At 50.5% G+C, this 15113-nt stretch overlaps 1 protein-coding gene across 2 annotated transcripts in view; it reads right to left on the bottom strand.

Annotated features, from left to right (window-relative positions):
* Positions 1–13328, bottom strand: part of SMG9 (SMG9 nonsense mediated mRNA decay factor) — a 30196-nt gene extending 16868 nt beyond the window's left edge. Inside the window, exons 1-3 of one of the 2 annotated variants that reach the window (XM_066271886.1) lie at positions 13060–13328; positions 7371–7437; positions 2856–3011 (exon numbers count right to left, since the gene is read on the bottom strand). In XM_066271886.1, the coding sequence (XP_066127983.1) occupies positions 2856–3005 (150 nt within the window). In that variant the 5' untranslated portion in view covers positions 3006–3011; positions 7371–7437; positions 13060–13328. The remainder of the gene's footprint in view (positions 1–2855; positions 3012–7370; positions 7438–13059) is intronic. The other variant, XM_066271885.1, reaches the window with a different exon arrangement.
* Positions 13329–15113: the final 1785 nt, after the last annotated feature.

Here is a 15113-nt window from a genome sequence, read left to right as displayed (position 1 = left end):
CAGACAGATCTTGTTAGGACCTGCCCAGCCACTCGCTGGCTGTGTGCATTTGGATGAGAAACCAGCCTCACTGAGGGCTGTTTCCTCATCTGGTGAGTGAGGATGGGGATTCCTTCCTCACAGGACTACTGAGTCTGAAAGACAGAACTCAAACTGTCCGCGTGGCAGCTGACGTGTGGTACACGCTCACTGTCAGAGTTGCTGGTAGCACCTGCTGTTCTGACCGCCTCCTCAGCCCTGCCCTTGAGCTGGCCAAGCCCGTGGACTGATCCCCACATTTGGCCCCCTTCATGTCTCTTTTAACTCAACCCCAATCTGCTTGAGAAAGGGGAGACCTGAGTTTGAGTCCTGTTCTTTCTTTGGTTTCCTGATTAACGTCGGGAGAGTCTTGACCCCTCAATGGGTCTGTTTCTTCTCCCACTTATTGAAGATTCTTATTTAAATCCCACTCACTTCACTGGCTTCTGGTGAAGAGAAACAAAAGGATGCTATGACCATGCTTTGGAAGAACAGTTGTGAGAGAACTGCTGGAGGAAAGGCGATGGGCTTCCCAGAGGCCAGGGAGGGAGACGAGGGAGGGAGGGAGACGGGTGAGGGCGATGGGCTTCCCGGAGGCCAGGGATGGAGACGAGGGAGGGAGGGAGACGGGTGAGGGCGATGGGCTTCCCAGAGGCCAGGGAGGGAGACGGGTGAGGGCGATGGGCTTCCCGGAGGCCAGGGAGGGAGACGAGGGAGGGAGGGAGACGGGTGAGGGCGATGGGCTTCCCAGAGGCCAGGGAGGGAGACGGGTGAGGGAGGGAGACGGGTGAGGGCGATGGGCTTCCCGGAGGCCAGGGAGGGAGACGGGTGAGGGAGGGAGACGGGTGAGGGCGATGGGCTTCCCGGAGGCCAGGGAGGGAGACGGGTGAGGGAGGGAGACGGGTGAGGGCGATGGGCTTCCCGGAGGCCAGGGAGGGAGACGGGTGAGGGAGGGAGACGGGTGAGGGAGGGAGACGAGTGAGGGAGGGAGGCGGTTGAGGGAGGGAGACGGGTGAGGGCGATGGGCTTCCCGGAGGCCAGGGAGGGAGACGGGTGAGGGAGGGAGACGGGTGAGGGCGATGGGCTTCCCAGAGGCCAGGGAGGGAGACGGGTGAGGGAGGGAGACGGGTGAGGGCGATGGGCTTCCCGGAGGCCAGGGAGGGAGACGGGTGAGGGCGATGGGCTTCCCAGAGGCCAGGGAGGGAGACGGGTGAGGGAGGGAGACGGGTGAGGGCGATGGGCTTCCCGGAGGCCAGGGAGGGAGACGGGTGAGGGAGGGAGACGGGTGAGGGCGATGGGCTTCCCGGAGGCCAGGGAGGGAGACGGGTGAGGGAGGGAGACGGGTGAGGGCGATGGGCTTCCCGGAGGCCAGGGAGGGAGACGGGTGAGGGAGGGAGACGGGTGAGGGAGGGAGACGGGTGAGGGAGGGAGACGGGTGAGGGAGGGAGGCGGTTGAGGGAGGGAGACGGGTGAGGGTGCAGAGGGGAGTAGCAAGACCTGGGTGCGAGGCTGTAGGGTGCAGAGAAGATATGTTTAGGAGGCACGATGCACAGCACTGGTGCCTGACAGGCACGGGGTGGGATGCAGGAGGGACATGTCCAGGGTGAGGCTCAACGGGTTGTCACTGATACTGCGAGAAATGGCAGAAGATGCTGAGGTCAGCAGGGGGCATGAAGGAGGCGAGGAGTCCACTGGCCAGTTAGGAGGTGCCAGTGCTCAGTAGCCAAGTCAGAGACAAAGTAAAGACGTGGGAATCGTTTGTTCAGGGGCTGAGGCTGAAGGTGTAGGAAGATGGTACCATACCCTAGGAAGGTGTGTGTGGAAGGAAGAGAGACTGCGCTCAACCCAAGGGAAGAAACAAGCAAGACCCGAGCTCTCTGTGAATAAATTACTCCCCATCTTTGCAGTCTTATGACTCAAACTGATCCCAACTGTTACCTTCTACCCCACCAACAGTTCTCAGAGGTGTGCAGGGCCCTGGGGAAGAACCCAGGGAGCAGAAGCGGCAGTAAGTCACCCAAGCACAGAAGAGCAAGGCAGGAGCTGGGCCCACACCACGGCTCTGACTCCTAGCCCAGGACACTCTGCAGCAGACAGATGGTGCTGTGCTGGACGCTCAGCTGCATCTGAGTTTGAGTCCTGGCCCCACAGCTTACGACTATGACTTTGGATAAGTCCTTTCCCCTCTGAGGCTCACATTCCTCCTTAGTGAAAACCGCATCTATCATAGATTCTGCTTCAAGAGGTAATGGTAAGGGTTCAAGATGTAAAGCACTTTGCACAGTGTCAGTATATTACATGCCGCTCAGTAAATAAAAACTGCTATTTTCATTATATAACTCTATAAAACACAAGCTCAGCTCAAACTCTCCAATGCCAATTTCATTCTGTGAAATCTAAAGCCCTTTCCACGGCCTACTATACCTGGCCTCAGTCATCACTCTGACCTCATCCTTCTATCCCTTTCCCTCCTTCTCCATCCACTGCAGCTGCCCTGGCCTCCTGCCTTGAACACACGAGATAGAGGTCTCAGGACCTTTGCATTCGCTGTTCTTTCTATTTACAATGCTCTTCGCTCATATTTTTGTTTCTACTTGTTCCTTCACTTCATTCAGATTTCTGCTCAAAAGTCACCTCTTCAGAGACGCGTTCCTGGACCACCTTATCTAAGACAGCTCCCTTTGCCATTCCTTACCCTCTTCCTCCATGAGGGCAGTCTGTTTTGTTAACAGATAAATCCCCAGCATCTAGATTAGTGCCTGGCACATAGCAAGTGTGCAATAAACATCCGTGAAGGAGTGGCTACAGAAAGGCAGGCCTTGGGCCTAGAAACTCACCCGTCTCTCTCTTTCCCACGGTGCGATGTAGTCCCTCTCCCGACCACCAGGTCCAGAGAGATTCTGGGGGCCTCCAGGGCCAGGCTCCTTCCACCGCCGCCGCCTCTCTACACCATAGAGCCCAGGCTGACTGTGACCAGACTCAGACATGATCGCCTACGAGAAACATAAGTAGATTCCAGGGTGAAAAGAATCCCCACTCTACTTTGGTTCATCCTGGAGTATAAGAAAACACTTTCTTTCAAGAGAGCTCTGTAGTGTGGCAGTGATCACCAACAGGCTCCCAATATCCATTCTTCACCTCTTCCAAAAAAATAAAACCCTCAGTTCTGAGTTGGTGCATGACTATCCAGACTACACTGCTCAGCCCAGTTTGCAGTTAGCTGTGTTCATTTGACTAAGTTCTTTCTGGCCAATGATGTAACACCAGAAGTGTGTTTTGGCAGCTTTCAGAAACTTTCCTTCACAGCCTGACCTGTGGTGGCGCAGTGGATAAAGCGTTGACCTGGAATGCTGAGGTTGCTGGCTCAAAACCCTGGGCTTGCCCGGTCAAGGCACATATGGGAGTTGAAGCTTCCTGCTCCTCCCCCTTCTCTCTCTCTCTCTCTCTCTCTCTCCTCTAAAATGAATAAATAAATAAATAAATAAATAAATAAGAAACTTTCCTTCACAGACACTGGCCCATGCCTTTTGCTCCTTCCTCCTCCTGGCTGCAAGGAATGTGGGGTGTGGACGCTGGAGCTCAAGCAGCCATATTAAACCGTGAGGCAACTTAATGGAAAGAAGGCATGACAGAACAACATACAAGATTCCGGGTTCCCTATCAACCTTGAATTGCCTACCTCAAGATTCAGTGAAAAACAAATATACTTCTCCCACTTGTAACCAAAATGATTCCCAACTATTAATCAATTGCTTTGTCTAGGCCTTGACTAGGGGGCTGAATGGATAGTGTCATCCCAGTGTGCTGAGGTTAAGGGTTCAATCCCTGGTCAGGGCAAATATGAGAAGCAACCAATGAGTGCATAAATAAGTGGAAGAACGAGTTAATGCTTCTCTCTCTCTCCAAATCAATAGACATATAAAAAAGGGGGGGGGGGCGACATTCTCTTTCCTAAAATGCTACAGGGATTTCCTTACAAATCAGTAACACGATCCTCAGTGAGACAACTATTCTTTTGATTAAACATTACTGGCTCATGTGGGGCGAGGCTCCCACATTTTCAAGGGCCTATTTTCATCTGGTGTGCCTCTACATTTCAGTGTCTGTTTACCTTCTATTCTTGGTGGTCCATCATCCATTATACTCCAAGGTCTCACCAGTACTTCTGCTATAAATTGTGTACTACCTATCTGACCCACTCCCTAACATTTAAATATCTGTTTATAGGTACTGAGGGACTTCCCCCAGGTGTTCACACATCATCCTAGGGAAATCTCTGAGTACTTGTCTGTCTGTTTACAGGACTATAAGGTCATCTGCCACTGCTCGTGGATCAAGTTGGCAAACTGCATCCTGTGGACCAAATCTGGTCTGCCTTCTGTTTTTGTAAATAAAGTTTTATTTGAATACAGCCATCAATTTACAAAGTGTCTATGGCTGACTTCCTGATTCAGTGTCAGAGATAAAGTAGCTAAGACAGAGACAGTACAGACTATACAGTCTAAAATAATTTACTCTGAAGCCCTTTACAGAAAGTTTGTTAACTCTTGCTTAGCTCTTTTTTAAATTGATTTTTAGGGAGAAAAAACATCAATTTGTTGTTCTAGTTATTTATGTTTTCATTGGTCACTTTCTTGTGTGTGCCCTGACCAGGGATCGAACTCACAACCTTTGCATATTGGGATGATACTCTAACTGTTAGATTTGGGGAGACGTGCTGTGGCTGCCAGAGTGTAACTATTGAAGGAGCAGGAACAGGGAGGTGCTGATAGGGCCCTGCTGTGAGGCTGCCAGAGTGTAACTATTGAAGGAGCAGGAACAGGGAGGTGCTGATAGGGCCCTGCTGTGAGGCTGCCAGAGTGTAACTATTGAAGGAGCAGGAACAGGGAGGTGCTGATAGGGCCCTGCTGTGAGGCTGCCAGAGTGTAACTATTGAAGGAGCAGGAACAGGGAGTGCTGATAGGGCCCCTGTGAGGCTGAGAACAAAGAAGTTTATGTTTGAAATTCACCACTAAACTAAACCTGGCCCCTGTTGCTATGCCGGCCTCTGTTGCTATGCTGCGTGTGACCTCCCTAGCCAATAGCTAACTGCCACATCTGCTTCTGTATAATGCTTGCTCACTTAGGATATATAAGGACCTAGCTGTAAGCGCCAGGCGCGACTCCCGTTTGCAGCTCCTTGTGAGTACGGTGTCTCCAGACATCTTGGGAGTTCACCCCTGCACAGGTTAAACTGGCCAATAAAGTACCATCTACACTCCTGAAAGTCTCCGATGTTTGTTCTTGCACCTGGTGGATGCAACATTTTGGGGGCTCGGCTGGGATTCTCCCTTGGTGGAGTTTTGGGTAGGAGACCGGAGGGACAGCTCGAGTTGAGTAAGTATTCACTGAGGATCCTCATTTGGTTTGGCTTTTGGGCTCCGGAGCACACAATCCTGAGGTAGTAGGTGGGATGCTGACAGTAATCTACCCAGGGCTTTCAGAAGCGGGACGCCGCTCTCTGAAATTTGGATATTTGGATTTGTTAACTTTGGGAGTGACCGGTCACATTAGGAATCCTTTTTGCACCGTGCTGCATTTTGTCTGAGCTCAAATGACTGAGTTGAGTGTGAGAGAGACAAGTGCGCTCCTTGTGTTAATAGTGTGTGTTGCCTGTATCCTACCCTTTCTCATTATTCCTGAGTCATCTAGGATGGGACAACAGGAGTCTGTGCCGGGATCCCCGCTCGAGTGCCTGTTGAAGAATTTTTCTGATTTCCAGAAGATGGCTCAGGGGTATGGAGGTCCGCAGCCGAGTTCAGGTTTCCTCCGGACCTTGAGCCAGCTGGAATGGCCTACATTTAATGTGGGATGGCCCACAGAGGGCATTTTTTACCTTCCAATTTTGTTTGCTGTCAGAGCCACGGTCTATAGGGCTCCCCACCCAGACCAATACCTGTATATGGATGTGTGGGTAGTTACAGCCATTTTGCCTCCTTCTCCGGGAGGCGCTACCAGCACCAGATGCTGGCCCACGGGCACCTCCTCACCTCATCTATGTGCCTTTTTCCACTAGTGATTTATACAATTGGAAATATCAGAATTCCCCATTTTCCAAGAAACCTCAGAGACTAATATCTCTCCTTGAGACCATTTTTAGGACCCATCAGCCCACATGGGACAATTGTCAGCAGATTTTATAAACCCTCTTCACTTCAGAAGAAAGGGATAGAATAATGAGAGAAGCTGCTAAGGCGGTATTAGGAGAAGAAAGGGAAACTCGGGAGGGAAGAAGGGAAATAGAAGACGTTCTCCCTTCTCAACCTCCTACCTGGGACCCTAATACCGCTGAGAGAAGGGACATGCTCCTCCAGTATCGCCGGGCTCTGTTGAGGGGGCTCAAGGCAGCAGCTAGAAAGCCAACCAACTTTAGCAAGGTAAGTGAGGTCATCCAGGGAAAAGAGGAATCCCCAGCAGCCTTTCTAGAAAAACTCATAGAGGCTTATAGAATATATACCCCTCTAGATCCTGAGGCGGAAAAGAACAGGAGACTAGTAAATATAGACTTTGTGACTCAGACCGCTTTAGATATTAGGAAAAAGCTTCAGAAGATAGAGGGATTTGAAGGAGAAAATAGAAGCAAGCTATTGGAGATAGCCCAGAAGGTGTATGTCAATAGGGATGATACGGAGGTTGGCAGGGCTAAGGAAGTTGCCAAAATTCTGATTGCTGCCCAGAAACCTCCCCCCAAAGGAAAAGGGGGACAGAGAAAGGGCCAAGGACGGCGAATAGCCAAAGATCAATGTGCCTATTGTAAGGAGAAAGGGCACTGGAAAAGAGAGTGTCCAAGGTTGAAGGCCGACAGCCAAGGGCCAAGACAGGGCCCAGAGGTCTTGCTCCAAACCTTTCCAGGGGTCCCCAAACTTTTTACACAGGGGGCCAGTTCACTGTCCCTCAGACCGTTGGAGGGGCGCCACATACAGTGCTCCTCTCACTGACCACCAATGAAAGAGGTGCCCCTTCCGGAAGTGCGGTGGGGGGCTGGATAAACGGCCTCAGGGGGTTGCATGCGGCCCGCGGGCCGTAGTTTGGGGACGCCTGCCTTAGACTGACGGGGCCAGGGCTCCATTCCCGTCGGCTCCCAGGAGCCCATGGTCACCTTAACAGTCGAAGGAAAGCCAATAGACTTCCTAGTCGACACGGGAGCCACCTATTCAGTCCTAAAGAAACCACAGGGCCAGATGCAGAAGACAACTAAGATAATAGGGGCAACGGGCAAAACAGAAGCCTACCCATAGGCCACCGCAAGAATTACTGACTTAGGTCGAGGCACCATCACTCACTCTTTCCTAGTCATTCCAGACTGCCCTTACCCACTGCTTAGAAGGGACTTATTGCAGAGACTTCAGGCCACCATAACCTTCCGTCGGGAGGAAAGCCCTATGGGGAACAAAGAGGCAGAGGTTAGCATGGAAGTAACTGTCCCCCTGTCTGAAGAACACTTACTTACCACCGTCCTAGAAGGTAAGGAGGCCGAGGAAGGGGTTCCAGACGCCCTGCGTGCCCGGGTACCTGAGGTTTAGGCGGAAACCAACCCCCCAGGTTTGGCCGCTCACCAACCGCCTGTCTTGGTGTAACTGCTTAGCACTGCTAGACCAGTTAGGATCAGGCAGTACCCGGTCCCAGCCCGAGCTAGACAGGGAATCACCTGGCACTTGCAATGCCTGCTGGAGGCAGGCATCCTCCGAAGGTGCCAATCAGCCTGAAACACCCCGCTGCTTCCCATCCAGAAACCAGGGAGCCAAGACTATCGTCTGGTCCAGGACTTGCGGGAGGTGAATGCGCAGGTAGAGACTATTCATCCCACGGTGCCCAACCCATATACCTTACTGAGCTCATTGCCCCCAACCCATACCTATTATTCTGTCCTGGATTTGAAGGATGCCTTCTTTTGTATTCCCCTGGCGCCTCAGAGCCAAGAGATCTTTGCCTTTGAATAGAATGACCCACATAATAGACTGGTGGGGCAGTTCACTTGGACCAGACTACCACAAGGGTTTAAGAATTCCCCCACCATTTTTAATGAAGCCCTCAGCAAAGATCTGCAGGCTTTCCGCTCCTCCCATCCGTCGATCGTACTGCTCCAGTATGTGGATGACACCCTCATAGCTGCCAAGGACGAAAGAGAGTGTGAGGAAGCTACCTCGGACCTGCTTCAAGATCTCGGGCGAATAGGGTATCAAGTCTCCGCCAAGAAGGCCCAGATTGTGACGAAAACTGTAAGTTATTTGGGGTATAACTTACAGGGAGGGCAAAGGTCATTGTCCAGCCAGCGAATTCAGACGGTCTTGCAGATCCCCAAGCCTACTAACAAGAGACAGGTACGAGAATTCCTGGGTGCAGTAGGATACTGCCGACTGTGGATATTAGGCTTTGCAGAACTAGCTAGACCTCTACACGAACTAACCAGGGGTAAGAAAGAGCAGTTCACATGGACAGATAAGGAGAAGCAAGCGTTCCAAGCGCTTAAAGAGGTCCTAGTGGCTGCCCCAGCTTTGGCCCTGCCAGATCTGGCCAAACCCTTTCAGCTATTTATAGCAGAAAAGGGAGGGGTAGCTTTAGGGGTACTGAGCCAAGAACTTGGGCTGTGGAAGAGGCCTGTCCCCTATCTGTCTAAGAAACTTGATCCTGTAGCCTTGGGATGGCCAACATGTCTGAGGGCATTTGCTGTCACCTCCATACTAGTCAAGGAGGCTAGTAAATTGACTTTAGGGCAGGACATCAAAGTCATTAGGGAACACTATGTAGAGCAAGTGCTGCGAGCACCTCCTGACAGGTGGCTACCTAAGGCGCGGCTAATGCAGTATCAGGCTCAGCTGCTGAACCCTCCATCTGTTCAGTTCCTCTAAACTGCTGCCCTGAACCCAGTGACCCTGTTGCCAATACCGGACTCCACTTTGGTCCACAGTTGCAAACAAATCCTTGACTCAGTGACTGGCTCCCGCCCGGACTTAAGGGATCAAGCATACGGGAAGGCAGACCTGACCCTCTTTACTGATGGGAGCAGTTTTATTAAGGATGGACAGCGACATGCAGGGGCAGCAGTGACCACGGAAAATAAGGTCCTGTGGCAGAAAGCACTGCCTGCAGGAACATCTGCACAAAGGGCGGAGCTAATAGAACTAACCCGAGCCTTACAGATAGCAGAGGGAAAAGCTGCCAACATCTACACTGACAGCAGGGGGGAAAGACATTAAAAATCACAATGAAATTCTTGCCCTCCTAAACGCCATTTGGCTAGCTATCAAAGTTGCCATCATTCACTGCAAAGGACACCAGAGAGGGGACTCTCGTATTGTAAAGGGTAACAACCTAGCAGACTCAGCTGCAAGAGAGGCAGCCACTGGGCCACAAGAAAGCCTTCTGCCATTGCTGCCTAAGCCAACGCTACTTCCAGATCCTAGATATTCCCCAGAAGAAGAGCAGGAAGGGATGTAGTTGAAAGGGAAGAAAAATCAGTAAGGATAGATAAAGCTTCCTGACTCCCGGCTCTATTTACCCCAGGGAATAGTAAGAGAAATAGTAGGAGATATTCATACTAGTACTCATTAGGACAAAACAAGCTAGAACAACTTATCAGAAAGTATTGTGTAGGGCCCAACATCAGGGATATTGTCCACTCCATTGTCTCGAGGTGCAGCATCTGTACCAGAGTAAATGCGCAGAATAAGAAACTACCCCCCTTTGTGAGGTATCCGGGGAAAGTTCCGGGAGAACTGTAGGAAATAGATTTCAGAGATGACCCCTAGGAAGTCAGGTTATAAGTATCTATTAGTATTATTAGACACCTTCTCAGGATGGGTGGAAGCATTCCCCACGCGAGGAGAGGCTGCTTCCACAGTCTGCAAAGTCTTATTAAGGGAAATCATACCTAGATATGGCATTCCCCTAGCCCTAGGATCAGACAATGGACCTGTATTCATATCCAGGATATCCCAAGAATTAGCCACTAAGTTAGGTATTAATTGGAAATTGCATTGCATTTATAGGCCCCAAAGTTCAGGACAGGTAGAAAGAATGAACAGGACTCTGAAGGAAACTATAATTAAGCTGAGAGGGGAGACCAGCGAAAACTGGGTTGAGCTCCTCCCTTTCGCCCTTTTTAGAACCAGATGTACCCCCTATCTCAATAAATAGACCCCTTATGAAATCTTATTTGGGCAACCTGTGCCCCTTGTACCTCAACTGACCAGAGGGGAACTAGAGATTTCTAATCATAATTTCCTCAAGTCCTTGCAGGCCCTGCAACACATCAGAAGCGAGGTGCAGGCCCTCCAGAGATCAGCCCAATGGAATGCGAAACACAGCTCCCGACTACCGGAGCCACTGGAGCCTGGACAGTGGGTTTGGATTCTCAACCACAGATGGGACAACCTTGAGCCACGGTGGAATGGACTGTTCCAGGTGATCCTGAATACACCCACAGCTTTTAAGGTAGCTAAAAAGCCCTACTAGATCCACCTCTCCCACGTGAAGCCAGCCCAACCACCCGACGAAGGATCTCGGAGATAGCAAGTGCAAGTCAAGTGGACACCTGGAGAGCCTCTAAAGCTCACCTTCTTCTCCACTTAGAACTAATGACTTTTTATTGTTTACCCAGTAAGGGACTAGAGTTGCAGGAATAGGTTTTAATCAGGACAGTAGATGGCACAGTTATAGCACAGAATAACACCTAGGATAATAACAACTCCATAACTCTCCAAGCTGACTTATCAAAGTTCTTTGAAGACAAGTTCTGTGATTCACCAGCAGCTTGGAGACATTCTCCAAAGATATTGCACTTCTCCAAAACCAGGTAATATATCTCGAGAAGCAAATAAGACTCCCTAGCTGAAGTAGCCCTTCAGAATAGGAGAGGGATAGACCTCCTCCTCCTTGAGCAAGGAGGACTGTGTACTGCCTTAGGAGAAGAATGTTGTTTTTACGCTAACCACTCTAGAGTAATTAGAGAGAATATCGAGATACTTGCAAACAGATTAAAGAATAGGAACCTAGAAGAAGACAGCCCTAGCTGGTATGCCTCTATGTTCAAGACTTCTCCTTGGTTAACTACCTTCATATCCGCAATTGCTGGACCCCTCCTATTATTCTTATTGGCTCTTACCTTTAGACCAATAATCCTTAACAAACTCCTTGCGTTCGTAAAGGAGAGGGTAGATGTAGTCAAGTTAATGGTTCTGTCCCAACCTTATACCATTCTCCCCACTGATGAAGAATCAAGGGTTTGATTTATGCCCAAAAGAGATGGGGGAATGTTAGATTCAGAGAGGCGTGTTGTGGCTGCCAGAGTGTAACTTTTTGGAGCAGGAACAGGGAGGTGCTGATAGGCCCCCTGTGAGGTTGAGAACAAAGAAGTTTATGTTTGAAATTCACCACTAAACTAAACCCGGACCCTGTTGCTATGCTGCGTGCGACCTCCCTAGCGAATAGCTAACTGCCACATCTGCTTCTGTATAATGCTTGCTCACTTAGAATATATAAGGACCTAGCTGTAAGCGCCAGGCGCGACTCTCGTTTGCAGCTCCTTGTGAGTACGGTGTCTCCGGACATCTTGGGAGTTCGCCCTGCGCAGGTTAAACTGGCCAATAAAGTACCATCTACACTCCTGAAAGTCTCTGACGTTTGTTCCCGCACCCGGTGGATGCAACATAACCAACTGAGCTACCTGGTGTAGACTTGCTTAGCTAGTTGGCTTGTAAGTCCCTGTTAAATCATTTGATGAATCCCCTCCAACCCTATTCTAGTACACAGCGACATCAACAGGTCCCTTTGAGAGACTATTTTTCCCAGAACTGAAGTATCTGTTTACAGGATGCATCAGTAATTTTGCTAGCCAGCAGGGGCCTGTCTAGCTCCTCTCTCACTGCTTTGTGTGACACCTCCCCCAGCCACAAACTGGATGGAAGAGGGAAGGGCAAAGCTGTTTACAAATGTTTATGGCAACGACCTCCTTCAGCACTTCAATGACTGTTTACAATCTCAGTAGGAAATTCCCCTCAGAACCTGGGACTCCCTCCTTCCTTCCTTGCTATTAAGTGTCTGTTTTCACATTACTCTGGAGACCTCTGCAGCACTGTCTCTAGACGCACCTCAGTAGGGATTCTGTGCCTGCACTCGTTTTTGTTTACATACCTAGGAGCCCTTCCTTCCCACGCAAACAAGTGTCCATTTGCATGTTATTCTGGAAACCTGCAGTGTAGGAGTCTATATAATAGCCACTATGGACAGTTCCCCAGAATAAGTCTACTTACATACAACTTGGGGACCCTCAATGTCATTTCCAAGCTCTTTGGGAATTCCCCCAAAACAGATAGAGCCAGTCTATTTGTGTCTACTGCCAGGATTCTTATGGTGACCTTCCAGAAATTGGGTCTAATCACACATTTCTTTGGGGGGGCCTCCTCAATACGCATCTTTTCACACACCCCTTTTTGGGTATCTCCCAGAATCTATTTGAAATTATCTGGGAGACTCCCGATTCCTAACTCCTTCTTTATGCCCGCCCTAATGAAGCACTCAAACCCACACACTTAGACAGACATACAGGCTCCCAGATGGGGCCTCCTCTAGAACCGATGAGCCTATATATTTTTATACAAGGCACTTCCCATATGCAGGCATCTGTTTACAGGCCTCCTATGAGAAACCCTGCAACTCAAGCTTGTGTGCGCACAGCATCTGCAGGTATCCAGTACTTCCCTGCTATTTACGGGTCTGTTTGTGGGCCCTCTGCGAGAGTATCTAACAACTAGTTTCTTTTGACACATCATTGCAAGGACCTTCGCATACTTTACAACCAGTTCACAGGTCCTCCCTACTAGGACCTCCCAGAACCCAAGTTCCTATTTACAGACTGTCTACTTCCCGCCAAGCCAGCACTTAACGTGCTGCTCTTGGCTCCGCACCCCACGCTGCCCAACCACGGGCTTCCGAGAGACACTTAACGGTCGAGAAGGGGGCGGGCTCTGATGCGCGCCCGGCCGGTATGCGCGGGCCCCTTACCTACGGCGGCTGCTGATTGGCTCGTAGGACGCAGCGTGCGCTCTCCGTGACGGGGGTGGGGTGGGGAGGTTCCACTAGCAGCCACCCGTCTGTAAAAGGCGTGCGGGGGGGAGGGGGGACAGGAGCGTGGGGGAGAAAAAGAAAGCAGGCACCGTTCAGTCCGGAACCTGCCTGGGCATCCGGAAGCCGCACACACAGAAGGCCGGCCCGCGGAAGGAAGAGGAGGGGTTATCGCGGGCCAAATTGAGCTCAGGTCCTGTGAGCGTGAGCGCCGAGCTGAGCATGCGTGGTTGGAGGAGGTTCGCCTCAGCGCGCATGCGGCTTTCAGAGGGCAGCCGGGAGGGCGCTGCGGCTCCGCCCCAGTGCGCATGTGCGTCCATGGGGGCTGGGGTGGGTGTGCAGAGAAGAGGGAGGGAGGGCGGCTCCGCTTCTCAGATGTTTCGGCGGGATGCGGTGGGGGTGAGGCGGCGGGGAGGAGTTTCAGTGTGTCTTGGACTGAGGGTGTGCTGAGGACACAGGAATGAGTCCGACCTGGCGTGTCCGCTGGAAGAGGGTGCTGCCGTTCTGTGAGGGGGAGACAGCTAGAGATTCAAGTCATTTAGGAGTGGGCGCGGGTCCGGTTAGAAAGAACCCTGGGATAAAGGTCAGGGATGGGCAAGTCGGCCTCTAGGGGGAGTCAGTGTTAGGCGTTGTCCTGAAGGCCTGGGGAACGCGGAGTGGTGGGAGCAGGACCACTCACCGGTATTTAAAAAAACCCTGGGCTTGGGTGGAAGAGGGATCCGGTCAAGGATCGAAAATTCTAGTGCTGTGCGCGCGAAAGAGCACGGAGGGTGGAGCGCGCGTGCGCAGTCCGAAAGGGCTTGGCGACTTGGCGAGGGTGGTTGGTTACTCAAGGCAATGAATGATTGTTCGAGAGAGAAGTGTGTATGGTATATTCACATGATAGATGAATGGGAGGGGGTGTCATTTTTCATTTGAAATCTTATTTAAAAAATTTTTAAAAAATATTTGGGTAACCGCATACATTCTGACAAAATTCAAGCTGCCAATGGGATACACAATACTGCTCTGGTGTTCCATTCCTAAAGCACCGGTTCCCAGTTTTCCTTTGGAACTACTGTTACAGCAAAGCCGTGTCGTTAAGAGCTGAGCCTGAGTTTATGTATAAGGTGTCTGACGTTGGCCAAGTTCCTTAACATTCTCTGCCATCTATGCCCCCATTTCTAAAATGGAGATGACAGCACATAATGATGTAATTGGCAGAGTTAAATAGGTAGAAGTGTCCAGAACAGTGCCTGTTGCGTAGTAACACTGTATGTTCTTACTTTGTGATTTATGATGATAATAATAATGGTAGTCATTGATTCTGAGCCATTCTCCTCCAAGCCTCATTCCTGCTGCATTTAATCAGCATTGGTGCCGGTTGGAACCGTTTCTCCAGGCTGCCATGGGCTGGGTGAAAACACCCATCTCACAGACTGAGTTGAGAGTCTTGTTACTTATGGATTCTCCAGGAGATTGTGGGTATTTTAGGGGAGGTACACATGATAGGCCATCTTTGTATTATGTTTTGTCAGCATCTCTTTTTAGCATCTTCACCTCAGTCATACATGTTTTTTGGGGGGGGGGGTTGTGATAGAGAGGGACAGACAGGAAGAGAGAGAGATGAGAAGCATCAATCAATTCTTTGTTGTGGCTTCTTAGTCTTCTTAGTTGTTCATTGATTGCTTTCTCATATATGCCTTGATGGGAAGGGTTACAGAAGAGCAAGTGATCCCTTGCTCAAGCCAGCGACCCCGTGCTCAAGCTGGTGAGCCTCTGCTCAAGCCAGCAACCTCTGGATTTCAAACCTGGGTCCTCTGCATCCCAGTCTGACACTCTATGCACTGTGCCCCTGCCTGGTCATGCATATCTGTTTTTATCTAAATTTCTCAATCTCTGCTCCCCTTCTATGCCGCTTTCACATCTGGGCAATCCTGAGAGGTGGAAATGACTTTTTCTTTCCTTGGCACTGGCCAGCCTGCCTAGTGGTAAGTCAGTCAAGTACCCAAAGA

Source organism: Saccopteryx bilineata, chromosome 3 (genome assembly GCF_036850765.1).
Source record: "Saccopteryx bilineata isolate mSacBil1 chromosome 3, mSacBil1_pri_phased_curated, whole genome shotgun sequence".
Taxonomy (NCBI): Eukaryota; Metazoa; Chordata; class Mammalia; order Chiroptera; family Emballonuridae; genus Saccopteryx; species Saccopteryx bilineata.
This window is presented reverse-complemented; position numbering and strand designations above follow the sequence as displayed.